The 22327-nt window shown below is 47.8% G+C and overlaps 1 protein-coding gene across 1 annotated transcript in view; it reads right to left on the bottom strand.

The window, feature by feature from the left end:
- Positions 1-4019: 4019 nt before the first annotated feature.
- The window catches only part of haus7 (HAUS augmin-like complex, subunit 7), a 31765-nt gene continuing 13457 nt past the window's right edge, over positions 4020-22327 (bottom strand). Inside the window, exons 7-9 of the mRNA XM_041857248.2 lie at positions 8694-8897; positions 6407-6509; positions 4020-4682 (exon numbers count right to left, since the gene is read on the bottom strand). Coding sequence (XP_041713182.1) covers positions 4621-4682; positions 6407-6509; positions 8694-8897 — 369 coding nt within the window. The 3' untranslated portion in view covers positions 4020-4620. The remainder of the gene's footprint in view (positions 4683-6406; positions 6510-8693; positions 8898-22327) is intronic.

The following is a 22327-nucleotide window of genomic DNA, read 5'->3' as shown; positions in this document are numbered from 1 at the left end:
TAGCGATAGCATGGCTTGGTGACCTGGTTTCCCACAGCGATAGCATGGCTTGGTGACCTGGTTTCCCACAGCGATAGCATGGCTTGGTGACCTGGTTTCCCACAGCGATAGCATGGCTTGGTGACCTGGTTTCCCATAGCGATAGCATGGCTTGGTGACCTGGTTTCCCACAGCGATTGCATGGCTTGGTGACCTGGTTTCCCACAGCGATAGCATGGCTTGGTGACCTGGTTTCCCACAGCGATAGCATGGCTTGGTGACCTGGTTTCCCACAGCGATAGCATGGCTTGGTGACCTGGTTTCCCACAGCGATAGCATGGCTTGGTGACCTGGTTTCCCACAGCGATAGCATGGCTTGGTGACCTGGTTTCCCACAGCGATAGCATGGCTTGGTGACCTGGTTTCCCACAGCGATAGCATGGCTTGGTGACCTGGTTTCCCACAGCGATAGCATGGCTTGGTGACCTGGTTTCCCACAGCGATAGCATGGCTTGGTGACCTGGTTTCCCACAGCGACAGCATGGCTTGGTGACCTGGTTTCCCACAGCGATAGCATGGCTTGGTGACCTGGTTTCCCACAGCGATAGCATGGCTTGGTGACCTGGTTTCCCACAGCGATAGCATGGCTTGGTGACCTGGTTTCCCACAGCGATAGCATGGCTTGGTGACCTGGTTTCCCACAGCGATAGCATGGCTTGGTGACCTGGTTTCCCACAGCGATAGCATGGCTTGGTGACCTGGTTTCCCACAGCGATAGCATGGCTTGGTGACCTGGTTTCCCACAGCGATAGCATGGCTTGGTGACCTGGTTTCCCACAGCGATAGCATGGCTTGGTGACCTGGTTTCCCACAGCGATAGCATGGCTTGGTGACCTGGTTTCCCACAGCGATAGCATGGCTTGGTGACCTGGTTTCCCACAGCGATAGCATGGCTTGGTGACCTGGTTTCCCACAGCGATAGCATGGCTTGGTGACCTGGTTTCCCACAGCGATAGCATGGCTTGGTGACCTGGTTTCCCACAGCGATAGCATGGCTTGGTGACCTGGTTTCCCACAGCGATAGCATGGCTTGGTGACCTGGTTTCCCACAGCGACAGCATGGCTTGGTGACCTGGTTTCCCACAGCGATAGCATGGCTTGGTGACCTGGTTTCCCACAGCGACAGCATGGCTTGGTGACCTGGTTTCCCACAGCGATAGCATGGCTTGGTGACCTGGTTTCCATAGCGATAGCATGGCTTGGTGACCTGGTTTCCCACAGCGACAGCATGGCTTGGTGACCTGGTTTCCCACAGCGATAGCATGGCTTGGTGACCTGGTTTCCCACAGCGACAGCATGGCTTGGTGACCTGGTTTCCCACAGCGATAGCATGGCTTGGTGACCTGGTTTCCCACAGCGATAGCATGGCTTGGTGACCTGGTTTCCCACAGCGATAGCATGGCTTGGTGACCTGGTTTCCCACAGCGATAGCATGGCTTGGTGACCTGGTTTCCATAGCGATAGCATGGCTTCCCACCTCCTGCCTTGTTTAACTCCATAGACACCTAATGCACTTTGGTCGATGCACTTAGCTGCTGTGCATCTTTATTAGGCTTTTCCATTGACGTACTCCCTTCTATTGCTCTCTGCAATGTTAAGTTACTCTTAGTCAAAAGGCGTTTCTGAATTGCCTCGCTGCGCATGCCACACACTAACCTATCACGTATAGTGTCACTCATTGATCACCCAAATTCACAGTGTTCAGAGAACTGTTTCAATACAGCCACAAACTGTGAGATTGATTCCCCCTCCTCTTGATTTCTCTTATGAAACCGGAATCTCTCTGCGATGATCGGTGGTTTGGGAGAATAATGTCCTTTTAAGGTAGCCACAATTTCATCATCTGATTTATCACCAGGTTTTTCAGGCGTTACTAGGCTGCGCAGTAGATTGAATGTTTTTCCTCCCATAACAGTCAAATGTTGGCACAACGACTTCTGCTTTAATTCCATTTGCCAACACAAAGTACTCAAAATGTTCTTTGTAAGAACTCCATTGTTCCACAGATTCATCAAATGTTCCTATATTTCCAATCAATGCAACATTTTCGGTTTATTTTTCTTTCTTTTAACTCACGATGACTTAACTTTCTCCCGCAGAGAAACTCTTCCTATCCCTCGAGGCTCTCGTTGTCGTGACATCGAAGGCTAGCTAGCATCACTCGACTGGCTAGCTCCACGTTATGTTTGCGTCTTTCTACAGCGAGAAAAATATATAACGAATTTAACTCAGACTTTCTGCCGAAGACGATGAGCACAAACATGAGAAAGTTTCTTCCTCGTCGCCAGTGTTGTTGTATAGCACACTGTATTACTAATACAACTAATATAAGGACAGGACATGAGACGGGAGTAGAAATTAACGTGGGCATTGTTTTAATGCGTTTTACAGGAAGAACATTCCAAGCATTTCAACGTAGGTAAGCAAGGGGGGTTACAGGTGCCCTAAAGGGACAAAACTAGAATATCAATACACAACACCTGTATTTGGGGAGTTTCTCCCATTCTTCTCTGCAGATCCTCTCAAGCGCTGTCAGGTTGGATGGGGAGCGTCGCTGCACAGCTATTTTCAGGTCTCTCCAGAGATGTTCAATCTGATTCAAGTCCAGGCTCTGGCTGGGCCACTCAAGGACATTGAGACTTGTCCTGAAGCCACTCCTGCGTTGTCTTGGCTGTGTGTTTAGGGTTGTTGTCCTGTTGGAAGGTGAACCTTCGCCCCAGTCTGAGGTCCTGAGCGCTCTGGAGCAGGTTTTCATCAAGGATCTCTCTGTACTTTGCTCCGTTCATCTTTCCCTCGATCCTGACTAGTCTCCTAGTCCCTGCCACTGAAAAACATCACAGCATGATGCTGCCACCACCATGCTTCACCGTAGGGATGGTTCCAGGTTAACTCCAGACGTGACACTTGGCATTCAGGCCAAAGAGTTCAATCTTGATTTCTGTGGCTTCTGTCTGGTCATTCTACCATAAAGGCCTGATTGGTGGAGTGCTGCAGAGATGGTTGTCCTTCTGGAAGGTTCTCCCATCTCCACAGAGGAACTCTGGAGCTCTGTCAGAGTGACCATTGGGTTCTTGGTCACCTCCCTGACCAAGGCCCTTCTCCCCGATTGCTCAGTTTGGCCAGGCGGCCAGCTCTAGGAAGAGTCTTGGTGGTTCCAAACTTCTTCCATTTAAGAATGATGGAGGCCACTGTGTTCTTGGGGCCCTTCGATGCTGCAGACATTTTTTGGTACCCTTCCCCAGATCTGTGCCTCGACACAATCCTGTCTCGGAGCTCTACGGACAATTCCTTTGACCTCATGGCTTGGTTTTTGCTCTGACATGCACTGTCAACTGTGGGACCTTAAATAGACAGGGGTGTGCCTTTCCTAATCATGTCCAATCAATTGAATTTACCACAGGTGACTCCAATCAAGTTGTAGAAACATCTCAAGGATGATCAATGGAAACAGGATGCACATGAGCTTTTAATAAATTTGCTAAAATTTCTAAAAACCTGTTTTCGCTTTATCATTATCGGGTATTGTTTGTTGATTGATGAGATTTTTTTTGAATATTTTATCCATTTTAGAATAAGGCTGTAATGTAACAAAATGTGGAAAAAGTCAAGGGGTCTGAATACTTTTTGTATATACTTCCATTCCATTCATGTTTTAACTGGTACCGGGGGACCTTCAGACTAGTCCTAGAGAATAACAACTATGTGTTCGTGAGAGTCTCACCTTTCCATAGAGGGGTCATATTAGCGTGTCAAACTGTTCGCACTCCACAGACATTTCCGTGATTTTCTGGATGTCTCCTGGTCTGGAAAAACACTGCTGTAGAGTCCACCGCAGATGACTATGTTCTAAACTTCTAGCGTGAGTGGGGTGGGTGTGGCTTAAAATGACCACATGAACAGCCGCTCACCGATTTGACAGCGCCAATGCAGTCACACATCCAAACATATAATTTATGTATAAATGGGACTTCAGAAACTAGTAGCCTGTATTTTGTATTAACCTTTATTCATCCTCATTGAGATAAAATCTATTTTTCAAGAGACCTGGTGCAACCAAGACAGCAGGGGGGAACAATGTTTGAGACAAATATCAGACATAGACACAATTTTAAAAACATTTATGCAGTTCCGCTGTTGAGAAAGCAGAACATATTATCACCAAAACAAATTTGATGTAGCGTATCGGTGCTGAATGCAACACTATTGCCAGGTGTATCGGTGCTGAATGAGTCTCAAATGGTACCCTATTCCCTATATAGTGCATTCATATTAAATCATTTACAAAAAGTGATTTCAAATGTATTGAAACAACAAAAAAAAACTAAGATGGGAACTTGGAAAGCCAAAGCTAGAGAAGTGAATATGATCTGCCTATTGCTCAAATCACAGTCTGCACTTAGAACGGACACTAAAACAACCTTAGCATTGAAAGGCAGGAAAGTTAACACTGATGCAAGCATGTGGTGGTCACGGAGAGTTAGCAGTAGCAAGCTAATAGTTGTCTGCGAGGTTTTGGGTTAGGTTAGCGGTAGCATGCTAACAGTTGTCTGTAGAGTTTAGGGTTATGTTAGCGGTAGCTTGTTAGCCGTGGTGAAGAGAAAGGAACTCTGTGTATCTCTTGGTAAGGTCCTCCAACTGGGTGGCTGAAACACAAACACACAGTCAACTTCAATAGCAATATACAGTTGAAGTCGGAAGTTTACATAAACCTTAGCCAAATACATTTAAACTCAGTTTTTCACCATTCCTGACATTTAATCCTAGTAAAAATTCCCTGTCTTAGGTCAGTTAGGATCACCCCTTTATTTGAAGAATGTGAAATATCAGAATAATAGTAGAGAGAATTATTTATTTCAGCTTTTATTTCTTTCATCACATTCCCAGTGGGTCAGAAGTTTGCATACACTCAATTAGTATTTGGTAGCATTGCCTTTAAATTGTTTAACTTGGGTCAAACGTTTCGGGTAGCCTTCCACAAGCTTCCCACAATAAGTTGGGTGAATTTTGGCCCATTACTCCTGACAGAGCTGGTGTAACTGAGTCAGGTTTGTAGGCCTCCTTGCTCGCACACGCTTTTTCAGTTCTTCCCACACGTTTTCTATAGGATTGAGGTCAGGGCTTTGTGATGGCCACTCCAATACCTTGACTTTGTTGTCTTTAAGCCATTTTGCCACAACTTTGGAAGTATGTTTGGGGTCATTGTCCATTTGGAAGACCCATTTGCGACCAAGCTTTAACTTCCTGACTGATGTCTTGAGATGTTGCTTCAATATATCCACATAATTTTCCTTCCTCATAATGCCATCTATTTTGTGAAGTGCACCAGTCCCTCCTGCAGCAAAGCACCCCCACAGCATGATGCTGCCACCCCCGTGCTTCACGGTTGGGATGGTGTTCTTCGGCTTGCAAGCAACCCCCTTTTTCCTCCAAACATAACGATGGTCATTATGGCCAAACAGTTCTATTTTTGTTTCATCAGACCAGAGGACATTTCTCCAAAAAGTACGATCTTTGTCCCCATGTGCAGTTGCAAACCGTAGTCTGGCTTTTTTAATGGCAGTTTTGGAGCAGTGGCTTCATCCTTGCTGAGCGGCCTTTCAGGTTATGTCGATATAGGACTCGTTTTACTGTGGATGTAGATACTTTTGTATCTGTTTCCTCCAGCATCTTCACAAGGTTATTTGCTGTTGTTCTGGGATTGATTTGCACTTTTCGCACCAAAGTACGTTAATCTCTAAGAGACAGAACGCGTCTCCTTCCTGAGCGGTATGACGGCTGCGTGGTCCCATGGTGTTTATACTTGCGTACTATTGTTTGTACAGATGACGTGGTACCTTCAGGCGTTTGGAAATTGCTCCCAAGGATGAACCAGACTTGTGGAGGTCTACAAATTTTTTTTCTGAGGTCTTGGCTGATTTCTTTTGATTTTCCCATGATGTCAAGCAAAGAGGCACTGAGTTTGAAGGTAGGCCTTGAAATACATCCACAGGTACACCTCCAATTGACTCAAATGATGTCAATTAGCCTATCAGAAGCTTCTAAAGCCATGACATTTTCCCAAGCTGTTTAAAGGCACAGTCAACATAGTGTATGTAAACTTCTGACCCACTGGAATTGTGATACAGTAAATTATAAGTGAAATAATCTGTCTGTAAACAATTGTTGGAAAAATTACACAAAGTAGATGTCCTAACCGACTTGCCAAAACTATAGTTTGTTAACAAGACATTTGTGGAGTGGTTGAAAAACATGTTTTAATGACTCCAACCTAAGTGTATGTAAACTTCCGACTTCAACTGTATATATACACGGCATAGTTTTCTGTACTGTATGGGAGGCTAGGGTGTGTGTGTGTGTATAAACTCACAAAGTGTGTGTTTGTGTCCATGGCTCCAGTAGCAAGGGTCCTCCTTCACTGTGTCAGACAGACAGACAGACACCTCGGATACCTGCTGCAGGACATCGAGCTCCTAGAGAGAGAGAGATTATGTAGTATACAGTGAGGGAAAAAAGTATTTGATCCCCTGCTGATTTTGTACGTTTGCCCACTGACAAAGACACGATCAGTCTATAATTTTAATGGTAGGTTTATTTGAACAGTGAGAGACAGAATAACAACAAAAAAGCCAAGATAAACGCATGTCAAAAATGTTATAAATTGATTTGCATTTTAATGAGGGAAATAAGTATTTGACCCCTCTGCAAAACATGACTTAGTACTTGGTGGCAAAACCCTTGTTGGCAATCACAGAGGTCAGACTTTTCTTGTAGTTGGCCACCAGGTTTGCACACATCTCACTCCTCTTTGCAGATCTTCTCCAAGTCATTAAGGTTTCGAGGCTGACGTTTGGCAACTCGAACCTTCAGCTCCCTCCACAGATTTTCTATGGGATTAAGGTCTGGAGACTGGCTAGACCACTCCAGGACCTTAATGTGCTTCTTCTTGAGCCACTCCTTTGTTGCCTTGGCCGTGTGTTTTGGGTCATTGTCATGCTGGAATATCCATCCACAACCCATTTTCAATGCCCTGGCTGAGGGAAGGAGGTTCTCACCCAAGATTTGACGGTAAATCGCCCCGTTCATCGTCCCTTTGATGCGGTGAAGTTGTCCTGTCCCCTTAGCAGAAAAACACCCCCAAAGCATAATGTTTCCACCTCCATGTTTGACGGTGGGGATGGTGTTCTTGGGGTCATAGGCAGCATTCCTCCTCCTCCAAACACGGCGAGTTGAGTTGATGCCAAAGAGCTCGATTTTGGTCTCATCTGACCACAACACTTTCACCCAGTTCTCCTCTGAATCATTCAGATGTTCATTGGCAAACTTCAGAGGGGCCTGTATATGTGCTTTCTTGAGCAGGGGGACCTTGCGGGCGCTGCAGGATTTCAGTCCTTCACGGCAAAGTGTGTTACCAATTGTTTTCTTGGTGACTATGGTCCCAGCTGCCTTGAGATCATTGACAAGATCCTCCCGTGTAGTTCTGGCTGATTCCTCACCATTCTCATGATCATTGCAACTCCACGAGGTGAGATCTTGCATGGAGCCCCAGGCCGAGGGAGATTGACAGTTATTTAGTTTTTCTTCCATTTGTGAATAATCGCACCAACTGTTGTCACCTTCTCACCAAGCTGCTTGGCGATGGTCTTGTAGCCCATTCCAGCCTTGTGTAGGTCTACAATCTTGTCCCTGACATCCTTGGAGAGCTCTTTGGTCTTGGCCATGGTGGAGAGTTTAGAATCTGATTGATTGATTGCTTCTGTGGACAGGTGTCTTTTATACAGGTAACAAACTGAGATTAGGAGCACTCCCTTTAAGAGTGTGCTCCTAATCTCAGCTCGTTACCTGTATAAAAGATACCTGGGAGCCAGAAATCTTTCTGATTAAGAGGGGGTCAAATACTTATTTCCCTCATTAAAATGCAAATCAATTTATAACATTTTTGACATGCATTTTTTTGTTGTTATTCTGTCTCTCTCTTTTTTTCAAATAAACCTACCATTAAAATTAGACTGATCATGTCTTAGTCAGTGAAAAAAAAATATATTTTTTTCCCTCACTGTATATATATATATATATATTTGTTCACTTACTTAGCTAACATCGAATGCAACTAGCTAGTTCAAACAGAGAGATGCTAAAGCCAGCCTTCTATGTATTAATAATTGAGAGAGAGAGAGAGAAAGAGAGAGAGAGAGAGAGAGAGAGAGAGAGAGAGAGAGAGAGAGAGAGGAGAGAGAGAGACAGAGACAGAGAGAGAGAGAGAAAGAGAGAGAGAGGAGAGAGACAGAGAGAGGAGAGACAGAGACAGAGACACAGAGAGAGAGAGAGAGAGACAGACAGAGAGAGACAGAGACAGAGACAGAGACAGAGACAGAGAGAGAGAGAGAGAGAGAGAGAGAGAGAGAGAGCAGAGACAGAGAGAGAGAGAGGAGAGAGACAGAGAGAGGAGAGACAGAGACAGAGACAGAGACACAGAGAGAGAGAGAGAGAGAGAGAGAGAGAGACAGACAGAGAGAGACAGAGACAGAGACAGAGACAGAGAGAGAGAGAGAGAGAGAGAGCAGAGACAGAGAGAGAGAGAGGAGAGAGACAGAGAGAGCGAGAGAGAGAGAGAGAGAGACTCAGCACTCAGAGGAGCAGAGAGACAACATGTATACCGTGTTGCAGGCGGTGAGCAGCCTATGGACAGTGCTGAAGATGTTTGTGTGTGATCTGAGACTGGGAGGTTCTTTGCAGCATCTGAAATCCGCCTCGTACACACGGCTGAATACACTCATCATCTGGGCCAGGTCAGACACAGCTACACGCAACGTGCGCACAGAGAACCGGCTAGGACTGGCCTCTTCACGCAGGAACACACACTGAGAGACAAAATCATTGTTTTATTAAAAAGTGTTTTACAAGTTACATTTAGATTTTAGAAGAGGCTCTTATCCAGTGCCTTCAGAAAGTTCACACCCCCTGACTTTTCCACATTTTGTTGTTGTTACAGCCTGAATTTAAAATGGATGACATTGAGATGTTGTGCCACTGGCCTACACACAATACCCCAGAATGTCAAAGGGGAACTGTTTTTTTAAATTTAACAAATTAATAAAAAATGAAAAGCTGAAATTTCAATAAGTATTCAACCCCTTTTGCTATGGCAAGCCAAACTATACAGAACAAAAATATAAACGCAACATGTGAAGTGTTGGTCCCATGTTTCATGACCTGAGATAAAATATCACATAAATGTTCCACACGCACAAAAAGCTTATTTCTCTCCAATGTTGTGCACTAATTTGTTTACATCCCTGTTAGTGAGCATTTCTCCTTTGTCAAGATAATCCATCCACCTGGCAGGTGTGGCATATCAAGAAGCTGATTAAACAGCATGATCATTACACAGGTGCACCTTGTGCTGGGGACAATAAAAGACCACTCTAAAATGTGCAGTTTTGTCACAACACAATGCCACAGATGTCTCAGGTTTTGAGGGAGTGTGCAATTGGCATGCTGACTGCAGGAATGTCCACCAGAGCTGTTGGCAGAGCATTTAATGTTAATTTTTCTACCATAAGCTGCCTCCAACGTTGTTTTAGAGAATTTTGTAGTACGTCCAACCGGCCACACTACCCCAGACCATGTGTAACCACGCCAATCCAGGACCTCCACATCCGGTTTCTTCACCTGAGTGATCGTCTCAGATCAGCCACCCGATGAAACTGTGGGTTTGCACAACCGAAGAAGTTCTGCACAAACTGTAAGAAACCATCTCAGGGAAGCTCATCTGCGCGCTCGTCGTCCTGACTGCATACTCACCAGACCAGTGGAGGCTGCTGAGGGGAAGAACAGCTCATAATAATGTCTGGAACGGAGCGAATGGCATCAAACCATGTGTTTGATGTATTTGATATCATTCCACCTATTCCGCTGCAGCCATTACCATAAGCCTGTCCTCCCCAATTAAGGAGCCACCAGCATCCTGTGCACCAGACATGTCACCCATTGAGCATGTTTGGGATGCTCTGGATCGACGTGTATGACAGCATGTTCCAGTTTCTGCCGATATCCAGCAACTTCACAGCCATTGAAGAGGAGTGGGACAACATTCCACAAGCCACAATCAACAGCCTGATCAGCTCTATGTGAAGGAGATGTGTCTCGCTGCATGAGGCAAATGGTGGTCACACCAGATACTGACTGGTTTTCTGATTCACGCCCCTACTTTCTTTTTAAAAGGTATCTGTGACCAACAGATATGTATTCCCAGTCATGTGAAATCCATAGATTAGGGCCTAATGAATTTATTTCAATTGACTGATTTCCTTATATGAACTGTAACTCAGTCAAATCCTTGAAATTGTTGCGTTTATATTTTTGTTCAGTGAATGTTCAGGAGTAAAAGTTTGCTTAACAAGTCACATAATAAGTTACATGGTTTTTGAATTACCTCATCCCTTAAAATGGATTAAATTGAGATTTTGTGTCACTGATTTACACACCCCATGTCAAAAGTGGAATTATGTTTTATAAATGTTTACAAATTTAATTCAAAATGAAAAGCTGAAATGTCTTGAGTCAATAAGTGTTCAACCCCTTTGTTATGGCAAGCCTAAATGCTGTTAGTTCAGGAGTAAAAATTTGCTTAACAAGTCACATAATAAGTTGCAAGGACTCACTCTGTGTGCAATAATAGTGTTTAACATGATTTTTGAATGACTACCCCATCTCTGTACCCCACACATACAATTATCTGTAAGGTCCCTCAGTCGAGCAGTGAATTTCAAACACAGATTCAACTACAAAGACCAGGGAGGTTTTCCAATGCCTCGCAAAGAAGGGCACCTATTGGTAGATGGGTAAAAATAAAAAGCAGACATTGAATATCCCTTTGAGCATGGTGAAGTTATTAATTACACTGTGGATGGTGTATCAATACACCCAGTCACTATAAAGATACAGGCGTCCTTCCTAACTCAGTTGCTGGAGAGGAAGGAAACCGCTCAGGGATTTCACCATGAGGCCAATGGTGACTTTAAAACAGAGTTTAATGGGCGTGATATGAGAAAACTGAGGATGGATCAACAACATTGTAGTTAATACTAACCTAAATGACAGAGTGAAAAGAAGGACGCCTGTACAGAATACAAATATTCCAAAACATGCATCCGGTTTGTAATAAGGCACTAAAGTAAAACTGCATAAAGATTAACTTTATGTCCTGAATAAAAGCATTATGTTTGGGGCAAATCCAACACAACACATCACTGAGTACCACTCTTCATATTTTCAAGCATGGAGGTGGCTGCATCATGTTATGGGTATGCTTGTCATCGGCAAGGACTGGGGAGTTTTTCAGGATAAAAATAAACAATAGAGTTAAGCACAGGCAAAAACCTGGTTCAGTCTGCTTTCCACCAGACACTGAGATGAATTCACCTTTCAGCAGGACAATAACCTAAAACACACGGCCAAATATACACTGGAGTGTTTACCAAGATGACATTGAATGTTGCTATGACAAGACTTGAAAATGGCTGTCTAGCAATGATCAACAACCAACTTGACAGAGCTTGAAGATTTTTTAAAATAATAATGTGAAAATATTGTACAGTCCAGGTGTGCAAAGCTCTTAGAGACTTACCCAGAAAGACTCACAGCTGTAATCGCTGCCAAAGGTGATTCTAACATGTATTGACTCAGGGGGGTTGAATACTTATGTAAATTAGATTTCTGTATTTCATTTTCAATACATTTGCAAACATTTCTAAAATCATGTTCCACTGTCATTATGGGGTATTACGTTTCAAATCTATTTAATACATTTTGAATTCAGGCTGTAAAAACTAAAACGTGGAATAAGTCAAGGGGTCTGAAGGCGCTAAAACAAATCAGTCACCTCCATAATTATTGGCACCCTCGATAAAAATATGAAAAAGACTGTATAAAATAAATACAAATACTGAACTACATTGTTTGACTATATACTTCCATACTAATACAATTGCACAGAGAAAGATTTTGTTTAAACAAGTAATAATTTTTATCTAAAAAAGGTGTCAAAATTATTGGTACGCCTACAAATTCTTATAGATAAAATAAAACAAACGTTCATCTCAGCTAAAAGGCGAACTGAACTGGAGAACCAACTTCTCTGGTTGAAAACGGCACGTGACATCGATATTAGTCAGAAACATTTATTACGGTGCCAAAATGTACTAAAAAGTGCAAGTAGGTTAATTTTGTCAGTATTGTCCAAAACTGAGTTGTGAGATTTGTGGACAAGAGTTTGTCAGGACCTAACGAGGGTTGGGTTTTGTCCATTTGCCCACTACCACGGGACGAACAGCTGTGTTGATTGGGTTGGGTTTTGCCCACTACCACGGGACGAACAGCTGTGTTGATTGGGTTGGGTTTTGCCCACTACCACGGGACGAACAGCTGTGATGATTGGGTTGGGTTTTGTCCATTTGCCCACTACCACGGGACGAACAGCTGTGATGATTGGGTTGGGTTTTGCCCATTTGCCCACTACCACGGGATGAACAGCTGTGTTGATTGGGTTGGGTTTGCCCACTACCACGGGACGAACAGCTGTGTTGATTGGGTTGGGTTTTGTCCATTTGCCCACTACCACGGGATGAACAGCTGTGATGATTGGGTTGGGTTTTGTCCATTTGCCCACTACCACGGGATGAACAGCTGTGATGATTGGGTTGGGTTTTGTCCATTTGCCCACTACCACGGGATGAACAGCTGTGATGATTGGGTTGGGTTTTGTCCATTTGCCCACTACCACGGGATGAACAGCTGTGTTGATTGGGTTGGGTTTTGCCCATTTGCCCACTACCACGGGATGAACAGCTGTGTTGATTGGGTTGGGTTTTGCCCATTTGCCCACTACCACGGGATGAACAGCTGTGTTGATTGGGTTGGGTTTTGTCCATTTGCCCACTACCACGGGACGAACAGCTGTGTTGATTGGGTTGGGTTTTGCCCACTACCACGGGACGGACAGCTGTGTTGATTGGGTTGGGTTTTGCCCACTACCACGGGACGAACAGCTGTGATGATTGGGTTGGGTTTTGCCCACTACCACGGGACGAACAGCTGTGATGATTGGGTTGGGTTTTGTCCATTTGCCCACTACCACGGGACGAACAGCTGTGATGATTGGGTTGGGTTTTGCCCATTTGCCCACTACCACGGGATGAACAGCTGTGTTGATTGGGTTGGGTTTTGCCCACTACCACGGGATGAACAGCTGTGTTGATTGGGTTGGGTTTTGCCCACTACCACGGGACGAACAGCTGTGTTGATTGGGTTGGGTTTTGTCCATTTGCCCACTACCACGGGATGAACAGCTGTGATGATTGGGTTGGGTTTTGTCCATTTGCCCACTACCACGGGATGAACAGCTGTGATGATTGGGTTGGGTTTTGTCCATTTGCCCACTACCACGGGATGAACAGCTGTGATGATTGGGTTGGGTTTTGTCCATTTGCCCACTACCACGGGATGAACAGCTGTGTTGATTGGGTTGGGTTTTGCCCATTTGCCCACTACCACGGGATGAACAGCTGTGTTGATTGGGTTGGGTTTTGCCCATTTGCCCACTACCACGGGATGAACAGCTGTGTTGATTGGGTTGGGTTTTGTCCATTTGCCCACTACCACGGGACGAACAGCTGTGATGATTGGGTTGGGTTTTGCCCACTACCACGGGACGAACAGCTGTGTTGATTGGGTTGGGTTTTGTCCATTTGCCCACTACCACGGGACGAACAGCTGTGTTGATTGGGTTGGGTTTTGCCCACTACCACGGGATGAACAGCTGTGTTGATTGGGTTGGGTTTTGCCCACTACCACGGGATGAACAGCTGTGATGATTGGGTTGGGTTTTGCCCATTTGCCCATTACCACGGGATGAACAGCTGTGTTGATTGGGTTGGGTTTTGTCCATTTGCCCACTACCACGGGACGAACAGCTGTGTTGATTGGGTTGGGTTTTGTCCATTTGCCCACTACCACGGGACGAACAGCTGTGTTGAATGGGTTGGGTTTTGCCCACTACCACGGGACGAACAGCTGTGTTGATTGGGTTGGGTTTTGTCCATTTGCCCACTACCACGGGATGAACAGCTGTGTTGATTGGGTTGGGTTTTGCCCATTTGCCCACTACCACGGGACGAACAGCTGTGTTGAATGGGTTGGGTTTTGCCCACTACCACGGGACGAACAGCTGTGTTGATTGGGTTGGGTTTTGTCCATTTGCCCACTACCACGGGACGAACAGCTGTGATGATTGGGTTGGGTTTTGTCCATTTGCCCACTACCACGGGATGAACAGCTGTGATGATTGGGTTGGGTTTTGTCCATTTGCCCACTACCACGGGATGAACAGCTGTGATGATTGGGTTGGGTTTTGTCCATTTGCCCACTACCACGGGACGAACAGCTGTGTTGATTGGGTTGGGTTTTGTCCACTACCACGGGATGAACAGCTGTGTTGATTGGGTTGGGTTTTGCCCATTTGCCCACTACCACGGGACGAACAGCTGTGTTGAATGGGTTGGGTTTTGCCCATTTGCCCACTACCACGGGATGAACAGCTGTGTTGAATGGGTTGGGTTTTGCCCACTACCACGGGACGAACAGCTGTGTTGAATGGGTTGGGTTTTGCCCATTTGCCCACTACCACGGGACGAACAGCTGTGTTGAATGGGTTGGGTTTTGCCCACTACCACGGGACGAACAGCTGTGTTGATTGGGTTGGGTTTTGTCCATTTGCCCACTACCACGGGACGACAGCTGTGTTGATTGGGTTGGGTTTTGCCCACTACCACGGGATGAACAGCTGTGTTGATTGGGTTGGGTTTTGTCCATTTGCCCACTACCACGGGATGAACAGCTGTGTTGATTGGGTTGGGTTTTGTCCATTTGCCCACTACCACGGGACGAACAGCTGTGTTGATTGGGTTGGGTTTTGTCCATTTGCCCACTACCACGGGACGAACAGCTGTGATGATTGGGTTGGGTTTTGTCCATTTGCCCACTACCACGGGATGAACAGCTGTGTTGATTGGGTTGGGTTTTGCCCACTACCAAGGGACGAACAGCTGTGATGATTGGGTTGGGTTTTGCCCACTACCACGGGATGAACAGCTGTGTTGATTGGGTTGGGTTTTGTCCATTTGCCCACTACCACGGGACGAACAGCTGTGTTGATTGGGTTGGGTTTTGCCCACTACCACGGGACGAACAGCTGTGTTGATTGGGTTGGGTTTTGCCCACTACCACGGGACGAACAGCTGTGTTGATTGGGTTGGGTTTTGTCCATTTGCCCACTACCACGGGACGAACAGCTGTGTTGATTGGGTTGGGTTTTGACCATTTGCCCACTACCACGGGATGAACAGCTGTGATGATTGGGTTGGGTTTTGTCCATTTGCCCACTACCACGGGACGAACAGCTGTGTTGATTGGGTTGGGTTTTGCCCATTTGCCCACTACCACGGGACGAACAGCTGTGTTGATTGGGTTGGGTTTTGTCCATTTGCCCACTACCACGGGACGAACAGCTGTGTTGATTGGGTTGGGTTTTGACCATTTGCCCACTACCACGGGATGAACAGCTGTGATGATTGGGTTGGGTTTTGTCCATTTGCCCACTACCACGGGACGAACAGCTGTGTTGATTGGGTTGGGTTTTGCCCATTTGCCCACTACCACGGGACGAACAGCTGTGTTGATTGGGTTGGGTTTTGTCCATTTGCCCACTACCACGGGACGAACAGCTGTGTTGATTGGGTTGGGTTTTGCCCACTACCACGGGACGAACAGCTGTGATGATTGGGTTGGGTTTTGTCCATTTGCCCACTACCACGGGATGAACAGCTGTGTTGATTGGGTTGGGTTTTGCCCATTTGCCCACTACCACGGGATGAACAGCTGTGTTGATTGGGTTGGGTTTTGCCCACTACCACGGGACGAACAGCTGTGATGATTGGGTTGGGTTTTGTCCATTTGCCCACTACCACGGGATGTACAGCTGTGTTGATTGGGTTGGGTTTTGCCCATTTGCCCATTACCACGGGACGAACAGCTGTGTTGATTGGGTTGGGTTTTGTCCACTACCACGGGATGAACAGCTGTGTTGATTGGGTTGGGTTTTGCCCATTTGCCCACTACCACGGGACGAACAGCTGTGTTGATTGGGTTGGGTTTTGCCCATTTGCCCACTACCACGGGACGAACAGCTGTGATGATTGGGTTGGGTTTTGCCCACTACCACGGGATGAACAGCTGTGTTGATTGGGTTGGGTTTTGTCCATTTGCCCACTACCACGGGATGAACAGCTGTGTTGATTGGGTTGGGTTTTGTCCATTTGCCCACTACCACGGGATGAACAGCTGTGGTGATTGGGTTGGGTTTTGTCCATTTGCCCACTACCACGGGATGAACAGCTGTGTTGATTGGGTTGGGTTTTGTCAATTTGCCCACTACCACGGGATGAACAGCTGTGTTGATTGGGTTGGGTTTTGTCCATTTGCCCACTACCACGGGATGAACAGCTGTGTTGATTGGGTTGGGTTTTGCCCACTACCACGGGACGAACAGCTGTGTTGATTGGGTTGGGTTTTGTCCATTTGCCCACTACCACGGGACGAACAGCTGTGATGATTGGGTTGGGTTTTGTCCATTTGCCCACTACCACGGGATGAACAGCTGTGATGATTGGGTTGGGTTTTGCCCATTTGCCCACTACCACGGGACGAACAGCTGTGTTGATTGGGTTGGGTTTTGCCCATTTGCCCACTACCACGGGATGAACAGCTGTGTTGATTGGGTTGGGTTTTGCCCATTTGCCCACTACCACGGGATGAACAGCTGTGTTGATTGGGTTGGGTTTTGCCCATTTGCCCACTACCACGGGATGAACAGCTGTGTTGATTGGGTTGGGTTTTGCCCATTTGCCCACTACCACGGGACGAACAGCTGTGTTGATTGGGTTGGGTTTTGCCCACTACCACGGGACGAACAGCTGTGATGATTGGGTTGGGTTTTGCCCACTACCACGGGACGAACAGCTGTGATGATTGGGTTGGGTTTTGTCCATTTGCCCACTACCACGGGACGAACAGCTGTGTTGATTGGGTTGGGTTTTGTCCACTACCACGGGACGAACAGCTGTGATGATTGGGTTGGGTTTTGTCCATTTGCCCACTACCACGGGACGAACAGCTGTGTTGATTGGGTTGGGTTTTGCCCATTTGCCCACTACCACGGGACGAACAGCTGTGATGATTGGGTTGGGTTTTGTCCATTTGCCCACTACCACGGGACGAACAGCTGTGATGATTGGGTTGGGTTTTGTCCATTTGCCCACTACCACGGGATGAACAGCTGTGTTGATTGGGTTGGGTTTTGCCCATTTGCCCACTACCACGGGACGAACAGCTGTGATGATTGGGTTGGGTTTTGCCCATTTGCCCACTACCACGGGACGAACAGCTGTGTTGATTGGGTTGGGTTTTGCCCACTACCACGGGACGAACAGCTGTGATGATTGGGTTGGGTTTTGCCCACTACCACGGGACGAACAGCTGTGATGATTGGGTTGGGTTTTGTCCATTTGCCCACTACCACGGGACGAACAGCTGTGTTGATTGGGTTGGGTTTTGTCCACTACCACGGGACGAACAGCTGTGATGATTGGGTTGGGTTTTGTCCATTTGCCCACTACCACGGGACGAACAGCTGTGTTGATTGGGTTGGGTTTTGCCCATTTGCCCACTACCACGGGACGAACAGCTGTGATGATTGGGTTGGGTTTTGTCCATTTGCCCACTACCACGGGACGAACAGCTGTGATGATTGGGTTGGGTTTTGTCCATTTGCCCACTACCACGGGATGAACAGCTGTGTTGATTGGGTTGGGTTTTGCCCATTTGCCCACTACCACGGGGACGAACAGCTGTGATGATTGGGTTGGGTTTTGTCCATTTGCCCACTACCACGGGATGAACAGCTGTGTTGATTGGGTTGGGTTTTGCCCACTACCACGGGATGAACAGCTGTGTTGATTGGGTTGGGTTTTGCCCATTTGCCCACTACCACGGGACGAACAGCTGTGATGATTGGGTTGGGTTTTGTCCATTTGCCCACTACCACGGGACGAACAGCTGTGATGATTGGGTTGGGTTTTGTCCATTTGCCCACTACCACGGGATGAACAGCTGTGTTGATTGGGTTGGGTTTTGCCCATTTGCCCACTACCACGGGACGAACAGCTGTGATGATTGGGTTGGGTTTTGTCCATTTGCCCACTACCACGGGATGAACAGCTGTGTTGATTGGGTTGGGTTTTGCCCACTACCACGGGATGAACAGCTGTGTTGATTGGGTTGGGTTTTGCCCATTTGCCCACTACCACGGGATGAACAGCTGTGTTGATTGGGTTGGGTTTTGTCCATTTGCCCACTACCACGGGACGAACAGCTGTGTTGATTGGGTTGGGTTTTGCCCACTACCACGGGACGAACAGCTGTGATGATTGGGTTGGGTTTTGTCCATTTGCCCACTACCACGGGACGAACAGCTGTGATGATTGGGTTGGGTTTTGTCCATTTGCCCACTACCACGGGATGAACAGCTGTGTTGATTGGGTTGGGTTTTGTCCATTTGCCCACTACCACGGGATGAACAGCTGTGTTGATTGGGTTGGGTTTTGTCCATTTGCCCACTACCACGGGATGAACAGCTGTGTTGATTGGGTTGGGTTTTGCCCACTACCACGGGATGAACAGCTGTGTTGATTGGGTTGGGTTTTGCCCATTTGCCCACTACCACGGGATGAACAGCTGTGTTGATTGGGTTGGGTTTGCCCATTTGCCCACTACCACGGGATGAACAGCTGTGTTGATTGGGTTGGGTTTTGCCCATTTGCCCACTACCATGGGATGAACAGCTGTGTTGATTGGGTTGGGTTTTGTCCATTTGCCCACTACCACGGGATGAACAGCTGTGTTGATTGGGTTGGGTTTTGCCCATTTGCCCACTACCACGGGACGAACAGCTGTGATGATTGGGTTGGGTTTTGTCCATTTGCCCACTACCACGGGATGAACAGCTGTGTTGATTGGGTTGGGTTTTGCCCACTACCACGGGATGAACAGCTGTGTTGATTGGGTTGGGTTTTGCCCATTTGCCCACTACCACGGGATGAACAGCTGTGTTGATTGGGTTGGGTTTTGTCCATTTGCCCACTACCACGGGACGAACAGCTGTGTTGATTGGGTTGGGTTTTGCCCACTACCACGGGACGAACAGCTGTGATGATTGGGTTGGGTTTTGTCCATTTGCCCACTACCACGGGACGAACAGCTGTGATGATTGGGTTGGGTTTTGTCCATTTGCCCACTACCACGGGATGAACAGCTGTGTTGATTGGGTTGGGTTTTGTCCATTTGCCCACTACCACGGGATGAACAGCTGTGTTGATTGGGTTGGGTTTTGTCCATTTGCCCACTACCACGGGATGAACAGCTGTGTTGATTGGGTTGGGTTTTGCCCACTACCACGGGATGAACAGCTGTGTTGATTGGGTTGGGTTTTGCCCATTTGCCCACTACCACGGGATGAACAGCTGTGTTGATTGGGTTGGGTTTTGCCCATTTGCCCACTACCACGGGATGAACAGCTGTGTTGATTGGGTTGGGTTTTGCCCATTTGCCCACTACCATGGGATGAACAGCTGTGTTGATTGGGTTGGGTTTTGTCCATTTGCCCACTACCACGGGACGAACAGCTGTGTTGATTGGGTTGGGTTTTGCCCACTACCACGGGACGAACAGCTGTGATGATTGGGTTGGGTTTTTTCCATTTGCCCACTACCACGGGACGAACAGCTGTGTTGATTGGGTTGGGTTTTGCCCACTACCACGGGACGAACAGCTGTGTTGATTGGGTTGGGTTTTGTCCATTTGCCCACTACCACGGGATGAACAGCTGTGATGATTGGGTTGGGTTTTGTCACGGGACGAACAGCTGTGTTGATTGGGTTGGGTTTTGCCCACTACCACGGGACGAACAGCTGTGTTGATTGGGTTGGGTTTTGCCCACTACCACGGGACGAACAGCTGTGATGATTGGGTTGGGTTTTCCCATTTGCCCACTACCACGGGATGAACAGCTGTGTTGATTGGGTTGGGTTTTGTCCATTTGCCCACTACCACGGGATGAACAGCTGTGATGATTGGGTTGGGTTTTGTCCATTTGCCCATTACCACGGGACGAACAGCTGTGTTGATTGGGTTGGGTTTTGTCCATTTGCCCACTACCACGGGATGAACAGCTGTGATGATTGGGTTGGGTTTTGTCCACTACCACGGGATGAACAGCTGTGTTGATTGCTCACTATCCAATGGCACAGACCGAGACAGACCTGCCCGGGGCTGGGCTGGGTTGGGTTGGGCTGGGCTGGGCTGGGCTGGGTTGGGTTGGGTTGGGCTGGGTTGGGTTGGGTTGGGCTGGGCTGGGTTGGGCTGGGCTGGGCTGGGTTGGGCTGGGTTGGGTTGGGTTGGGCTGGGTTGGGTTGGGTTGGGTTGGGTTGGGCTGGGCTGGGTTGGGCTGGGCTGGGTTGGGTTGGGCTGGGCTGGGCTGGGCTGGGTTGGGTTTGGTTGGGCTGGGTTGGGTTGGGTTGGGCTGGGCTGGGTTGGGCTGGGTTGGGCTGGGTTGTCTTTCCATCAGACAACACATTTCACTATCCAATGGCTCAGACCGAGACAGACCTGCCAACCAGACAGCTGTGTTGATTGGGTTGGGTTGGGCTGGGCTGGGCTGGGCTGGGTTGGGTTGGGCTGGGTTGGGTTGGGTTGGGCTGGGCCGGGTTGGGCTGGGTTGGGTTGGGTTGGGCTGGGTTGGGCTGGGTTGGGTTGGGTTGGGCTGGGTTGGGTTGGGTTGGGCTGGGCTGGGTTGGGTTGGGCTGGGTTGGGTTGGGCTGGGCTGGGTTGGGTTGGGTTGGGCTGGGTTGGGTTGGGCTGGGCTGGGTTGGGTTGGGTTGGGCTGGGTTGGGTTGGGCTGGGTTGGGCTGGGCTGGGTTGGGTTGGGTTGGGCTGGGTTGGGTTGGGTTGGGTTGGGCTGGGTTGGGTTGGGCTGGGTTGGGTTGGGCTGGGTTGGGTTGGGCTGGGTTGGGTTGGGCTGGGCTGGGTTGGGTTGGGTTGGGCTGGGTTGGGCTGGGTTGGGTTGGGTTGGGCTGGGTTGGGTTGGGCTGGGCTGGGCTGGGTTGGGTTGGGTTGGGCTGGGTTGGGTTGGGTTGGGCTGGGTTGGGTTGGGCTGGGTTGGGCTGGGTTGGGTTGGGTTGGGTTGGGTTGGGCTGGGCTGGGTTGGGTTGGGTTGGGTTGGGCTGGGTTGGGTTGTCTTTCCATCAGACAACACATTTCTTTTAAAATGGTGCTACTAAAACCTCCTCTCCAAATGAATGAACTACAGGATGAACTACAGGATGAATTACAGGATTTCTTGAGTTATCTTAGATTCACTCTGACTATTTTGAGGAAGGACTACTGCCTTCCTTCATATGGTGTCTCATAAGGGACAACCTGCCACACCGAACCACACCCCCAAGACTGAGATCTCCTTTTTCTGAATGAGCAACAGAAAAACACACACGGTGAATCAGTGCGTTCAGTCGCTCTTTAAGGAACTGGCCTTCCATGGCTTCCTGTTTCACTGGAGTATACAAATGAGGTAACACACAAAAAGGGTACAAAACACCAGCTAAAAAAAACTCTACATACCACTTACCACTATTAGGGCAATAACTAATAAGTTTAAAACTCCTGGAACAGAGGTCAACCTGCCTGGTAGAGGGTGCATGTGTATCTAGTCCCCACAGGGAGGAAGATAGTTCAGGTGGAAAAGAAAAGTCCAAGGGGCCACAGTTGGAGAATAACAGAACTTGGTCGTATCTTGGGGTCACCAAGTCTCCAAAACAACAATTAGACGCCACCCCCACGCCAATAAGCTCGTTGGAAGGGTTGCCAGAAAAAAAGCTTTTATTAAGAGCAACCAACAAAATAAACGCCTGGAGTTTGGTAAACGGCACTTGGATTGGAACCAGGTCAGATGCCTGGAGTTTGGTAAACGGCACTGGCACTTGGATTGGAACCAGGTCAGATGCCTGGAGTTTGGTAAACGGCACTGGCACTTGGATTGGAACCAGGTCAGATGCCTGGAGTTTGGTAAACGGCACTGGCACTTGGATTGGAACCAGGTCAGATGCCTGGAGTTTGGTAAACGGCA

Source organism: Coregonus clupeaformis, chromosome 30 (assembly GCF_020615455.1).
Source record: "Coregonus clupeaformis isolate EN_2021a chromosome 30, ASM2061545v1, whole genome shotgun sequence".
NCBI classification, from domain to species: domain Eukaryota; kingdom Metazoa; phylum Chordata; class Actinopteri; order Salmoniformes; family Salmonidae; genus Coregonus; species Coregonus clupeaformis.
This window is presented reverse-complemented; position numbering and strand designations above follow the sequence as displayed.